This window comes from Crinia signifera, chromosome 1 (genome assembly GCF_055691185.1).
Source record: "Crinia signifera chromosome 1, ASM5569118v1, whole genome shotgun sequence".
Classification (NCBI taxonomy): Eukaryota; Metazoa; Chordata; class Amphibia; order Anura; family Myobatrachidae; genus Crinia; species Crinia signifera.
In genome coordinates, this window is record NC_139217.1 from 172658712 (window position 1) to 172664918 (window position 6207).

Consider the following 6207-nt stretch of genomic DNA (forward strand, 5'->3'; position numbering starts at 1 on the left):
TGGAGACCAGGGCTCACTGGGGGTTGCAACACAGTTTTCAAATATTTACTGGGAGTCCTGCAACCCCTAAATAAATTCCACCCTTGCTTAGTTGTATGCTGATAAGGAGTCCATTTCAAGTTGATAAGTGCCACATGTGCCAGAGATGGTTCCAGTGCCCCCTTCTTTCCCTTTATCCTTTGCCTCAGGAATTTTTTACTGCATTGTGTTTTTAATTGTATCATTGCATGAAACATCTGTCGAGGCCTGGAAGGTGCTGATGCTTTCTAAAATGTACAGCTATACTACAATGCAATACAATGCTTAAAACTTTATGTAAAATACATGTTTTTAGGTACCCTTCAAAACCATGCTCGAAAATACAATTTGCCAATAGATGAACTTAGCTTCCATTTCAACATCCTACCGCAATATCGAGATCAAGCAGCAGTCATTGAGGCAATGAAAACCATGAAGTTTGGGGAAGAAATATCTATGGACAAACTGGTAATATTAAAATGAATGGCTTAAGTATTGTATCATGGCCAAATTGCTGTCATCCTGATGTGCAGATAGTAGACATGGGATTGATATGACAGATGGTCTTTTTGACCAATCTTTGAATAGCGCACATCTACCAGCCATAATACACAGCAGAAGGCAGCTTCCCTGCAGTTCCACATTCATTATCTAGGGTCACTGATTCTGTGTGCTTTTTGTTGTCATTTTCATTACATTTTACTTATATGGTCTGTTCCATTTGATTTATGTTACATTTCACATAGTGTTTTCCAGTTCTCAACCCAGAAAGATCTATTTTTAATATGGTGTTTTCCTCTTGCACCTGCTACACTTACACGTTCTAGGAAAATGGAAATCATTTCCGTCTAAGTTGTGCATGATTAATAAAAATAGAATGCGTAATTGAGGAGGTCTGCAATTGATATCTATATACATTTATTATAAAAATTAAAAAATATCAATTAAATATGTACACGATTGATAGCACGATTGATAGCACGATTGATGCCGTTTGCCGGGCAGCGTCTAAGTGCTTGGTACGCAGCGATTTTCGCTGCTTACCGAGCCTTACAGAATCACCCCAATAATGTGCAGAAAGGAAGCATCCAATGTCATAGACACTCAGGGGGAAAATTACTAAGATGGGAGTTATAGTTCACTTGGGATGTTGCTATGGGCAACCAATCAGATACTATCTATTATCTTCGCGAAGGTGCTAAATAAATAAGAAATGAATTCTGATTTGTTGCCCATAGCAACATCCCATCTGAGATAGAACGCCCATCTTAGTAAATTTACCCCTCAGTCTTCAACCTAATGATTTCTTAGGCAATGGCCCTCATTCAGCGTCAGCCGCAGTTTTGCGTAAAAAGCAAAACTGTGACTGCTGCCTCTAGCATGCAGGCGGCTGCCCAGCACCGGCCAAGGCCGCATAACATATTCTAGTCTCTACCAGTGATGCAATTGCGATTTAATTGCAATGTGATCACATTTCTTTGGTAGACCCCTGCCTGCACAGACTGGTTGCAAAGGCAGGCGCAGGGTTGCCATTTTCCAGCTCGCAACGGCTGTATGTGACATCACACTGCCACTGCACACCTCCCCAAAAATGTCCGGATGAGCTAGCATTATCTAGACTTTACACTCCCCACGTCGCATTTCTGTCCTCCGCATCTCTCAAAATGCAACCGCATCCTTCCATGATACGACCGTAGTTTGAGCCTTCACGCATGAGCTGCCACACATGCGCTAAAGTGTGACAATAGTCAAATAGCCTTTTTCACACTTGTGAATGGCCTATTACATTAGGCCCAATAATTACAACTTTGCTCTAAATTAAGGGTTATGGTAGTCACAACTTAATTTTTAATATGCAGCAAACACAGGTCCAGCTCCCTCTTTCTGCTAACTCAAGTCCTTTTACATGTTAATTGAGACCTACTTAATCATACAGGTATATTCCAATAAGCAGCAAGAAAGTGTCAGTGCGATACTCAGTAATGGGAAATGCTGATATACATTTGCCACTTGGATCATTTACCAAATGAACCTACTTAGTGTTACTCAAAGACAAGGAGAAGTGTACTATAACAAATTAGAAACCTACCCTGTATAAACTTATACTTTGGGTGCCAAGCAAGATGAAAGGGGTTCGTGTTATCCATAAAATAGCATTTTCCTGACCTTGCAGAGAAATGCACAATGGCCCTTATTCTGGTTCACTCGCAAAGGCAACTTCCTTCTTAGATGGACAAAACCATGAGCACTGCAGGGGGGCAGATGTAACTTGTGCAGAGAGAATTAGATTGGGGGGGGGGGATTTACTTCAAAATTAGATCTATATATTTCAGTGTAAAAATAAAGCAGCCAGTATTTACTCTGCACAGAAACAAAATAACACCCAAATCTGTCTCTCTCTCTGTGCATGTTACATCTCCCCCCCCCTACAGTGCACATGGTTTTGTCCATTTGAGAAGGAATTTGCCTTTGCGAGTGAACCAGAATATTAGCCAATAAGTGTTTATAATGGTCCCCATACATCAGCAATCACAATTAATGGTTTTCCAGATCCAGTGATTTTTTGGCCAGATAAATGGTTTATACAATCTATTTGACTTGCCCACACATTACAGATTTATTTCAGTGATCGGCAGATTTTTCCCATCTATTGCATCTTCATATCTGTAAAGTGCCCATACTGTACATCACCTCAATCGATTGTCATTTCAGATGTTTCTTCTTTTCATAATGTAAATAGAAGAAGAAGACAAATTGGGAATGCCCATACATATAAAAAACAACCGCAGATAATACCAGATTATTAAACATGTTTAAAAATCTGATTCAGCAATCGATTGGCAAACCCTACTAATTGTTGATTGGGATTGCCAAAAGGGTGAGCCCACACATTAAAGATTAATTGTGGCAATCATCTCCAGATCTGAGGATTGTCGCAATTAATTGCTGATTTATGGGGCCCATAAGTTATTGCCCTCAATAGCACATTACAGCATGTCATGGCTGGATCACTTGAGAGCATCTCTGTTGGATCGCTGACCTACTGCAGACTGTAGGGTCAGTAATAATAGACATGGGATTTTCCATGCAATACAAATGTCATAATTGCTTTTTGTAAAGACTGGGCAATGGATAACTAGGGTACTGTACATATAAAATGCATTGAGTTACAACTGTTACTGCTACAATACACCTAGATCTGCCCATAGTGCTACATATGACAAAGTGCTGTTTCGGTTCAGCAGTGGCAATTGTTTGGTTTATGGATGAGGTGTTATCTGGGCTCCAATGTATAATTGGCTGCTAGTGTTTTATATTCATAACAAAATATATACATTGTCTATATTGATATTGCCAGCATTACAAAATTAAATGAGAATAGAAAAAACCCTTTCAAGTCTTAGGCTTCTGAGCCATCTATTTTCAGTACAAATCAGTTTCTATATAATAAGTTTTCCGACAATAACAATATGCTTCCACTTGTAGCTACCATCTCCTGAGGACGGTGTGTTGGTGCATGGGATGTACATGGATGCCAGTCGCTGGGATGATGAAAATATGGTGATTGAGGATGCCTTGCCGAGGGAAATGAATCCAATGTTGCCTGTAGTACACTTTGAGCCCCACCAGAGCTATCATCCCAGTCTCAGCTTATATCAAGCACCACTTTATAAGACTGGAGCCAGGGCAGGGACCCTTTCCACAACAGGTAATGTAATTCACACCATCCTGTCATCGTCTAGTTTCCAAATGGTACAGTCAGTTCAAAGCAATATATTTTTATATATATATTCATGCTGGATAAAACATTTGTTCACCTGTGGTTATGGGATACCTTGTTTAAATCATGCATTGATGTGTAGATAATGTCGGCATGTGAACAGGGTCTGTGAGAGCCTATGTGAGAGATTTATGCTGGAAGAGCTCAGTTCTTTTGTCTGCTGAAGAGGTTTTCTCTCGTGTAGTCCTGTGGATACTTTTACATTTGGTCTTATGCCACCTCACACAGACACGCTGTGTATTATGAAATATTGTTGCAGCCCTAAGTCAACAGGATGATGTAGGTGGAGCAAAGAAATATTGCTGACCAAGTCGTAAGCCAAATGTAGAAATCTTAGATAACATTTCTGCTGCAGTTGAGGTTTCTGACAGACAACAAATTGGAATTGGATTTTGCGTGACAAAGACATATAGTGGATGGTGAAATCACAGCCATCGACATTGCAAGTTTTGCCTCACATCCCATGGAAGTGTGCATGAAATCTTGCATTGTACAGCCTACTGTAAAAGAATGACATGTGCGCAAAACTCATCGCATTGAAGTTTATTTGACATTTTCAGTCCCACTGTACACTGCGTGTTTTCATTGTGGCTGCCACATTGGTTTAAATACTTTTAACCAATCAGAGTGGCTTTTTTTTCATGCTCTGACCAATCAAAGCAAAGCCACACTGTTCGATTAGAAGAACAGGCTCAGAGCTTGTTATTGCACATCAGGGCTCTCTGCAAGGGAGTAACTACCATAGATGCAAGGTGTGCAGCTGCTATGGGGCCCAGAGCTGAAGGGGGCCCATCTTTACTGTCTTAGTAATATGTTTTACATACATTTGTCTCCATCAGTTGCTAAATAGGGGGCCCTTACAAACCTTTGCTATGGGGCCTACGAATATATAGTTACGCCTCTGGCTCTCTGTGTGAGCAGTCTAGCGTAATATATGTACACGTTAGGGTAGGTGGACATTATGTTTAGGGTGCGCCATACTGTGGTTTTGATGATATAGTCCCACTCTACTTGTCCCCCTGATTTTACCTTGAAAAACGATAGGTGCTGATTAGTTGGTACTTTATCTCTCCTTATTGTATCTCTCTCAAAGGCTTAGTACATCTGCCCCTAGATGGAATACTCTAATACTGGTTACACTTTTAAGGGTATGTATTATAAAGTTGGCACAGCCACACTTACACATGCCACAATAAAGGGCTTGCAAGAAGAGAGACAGGGGTTCCTGGGAAGATCATACTGGGTTTAAATAAAGGCATAACAGTTAAAAAAAGGGTTGTAGAAAATTACTGGGAACACTCTGTGCGCAGGGTGCAGTTAGACTGGAATGGGCATCATTTATTCAAGTTACATGTGTACACCATGCTCCCATTGTAGACATACATACATGTATGATATACCGACGCCGGAATCCCGACCGCAGCAATGCCGGCAAGGGGGGGCAGTGGATCGCCATAGAGGGACAAAGTGCTGGCATTGTGGCGGTCGGGATTTCGGCGTCGGGATTTCAACCGCCGGGATTCCGACCGCCGGCATATTGACCGCATTACATTTCTAATGCTTTGTGGAAGTGAGCATAAAGTTTTTGTTTGTTCTTGTATCCAGTATTTGTTTCCAAGCTCATTTCTGCAAGTTGCGAATGCTAACCTGCTCTTGTTTTCTTTTGCCAGGTCATTCCACTAACTTTGTGGTTACAGTGCTGTTACCATCGAAAAGACCCAGCGACTATTGGATATCAAAGGGCTCAGCACTTCTTTGCCAATTAAATGAGTAACTTCAAGACAAGAGAAAGTGCCAGCTTACCAATGTTATATGCCAAATTAATATATAAATTACATAAATGTTTTATTTTTATTCCAAATGATTTATTACAGAATTATTTGTTTTAAATATATAATTTACAATCAATAATATGTGGCCTGTATCTTTGTTTTAAATAATTGGTGAATATTGTTATCATTAGACAAAATAATCCAGCACTAGGAAAAATAGTTTCCCTTAGATGGGGAAGGGCATAATGTTCCCTATCTCCATCCACAGCTAGACCTGTTAAGCTAAAAGTACAGTATTATAGGAGTGTCCTCTTTAAAATTATGTGGCCCCCTTCTGCTGCAATGATTTGCTGTATACAATTGCATTTATACACTAATAGAAACATTGCCCAAACCATCGCACATTGGAATGCCACATAGAGCCTGAGTGCCTCCATAGGTGCGCACTCTGAACTGATCTGCCAGGACGCACAGGCCTGTCCTGTAGCACATGTGATCGGAGCTACTGATGTATCCATGCCCAGAAAATTTAATCCGAACGGCCATGACATGCCTTACCTGCATTCACCCAACCACTGACCCAGGGCCGGTGTGAGGCTTCTCAGCACCCTAGGCAAAACTTCAGCCCCCTGACAT

General features: G+C 40.8%; 1 protein-coding gene across 1 annotated transcript in view; it reads left to right on the plus strand.

The window, feature by feature from the left end:
* DNAH6 (dynein axonemal heavy chain 6) overlaps positions 1-5693 on the plus strand; it is a 270855-nt gene extending 265162 nt beyond the window's left edge. The window contains 3 exon segments of the mRNA XM_083177142.1: positions 335-486; positions 3505-3727; positions 5470-5693. Of these exon segments, the coding sequence (XP_083033268.1) occupies positions 335-486; positions 3505-3727; positions 5470-5573 (479 nt within the window). The 3' untranslated portion in view covers positions 5574-5693.
* The last annotated feature ends 514 nt before the right edge of the window (positions 5694-6207 follow it).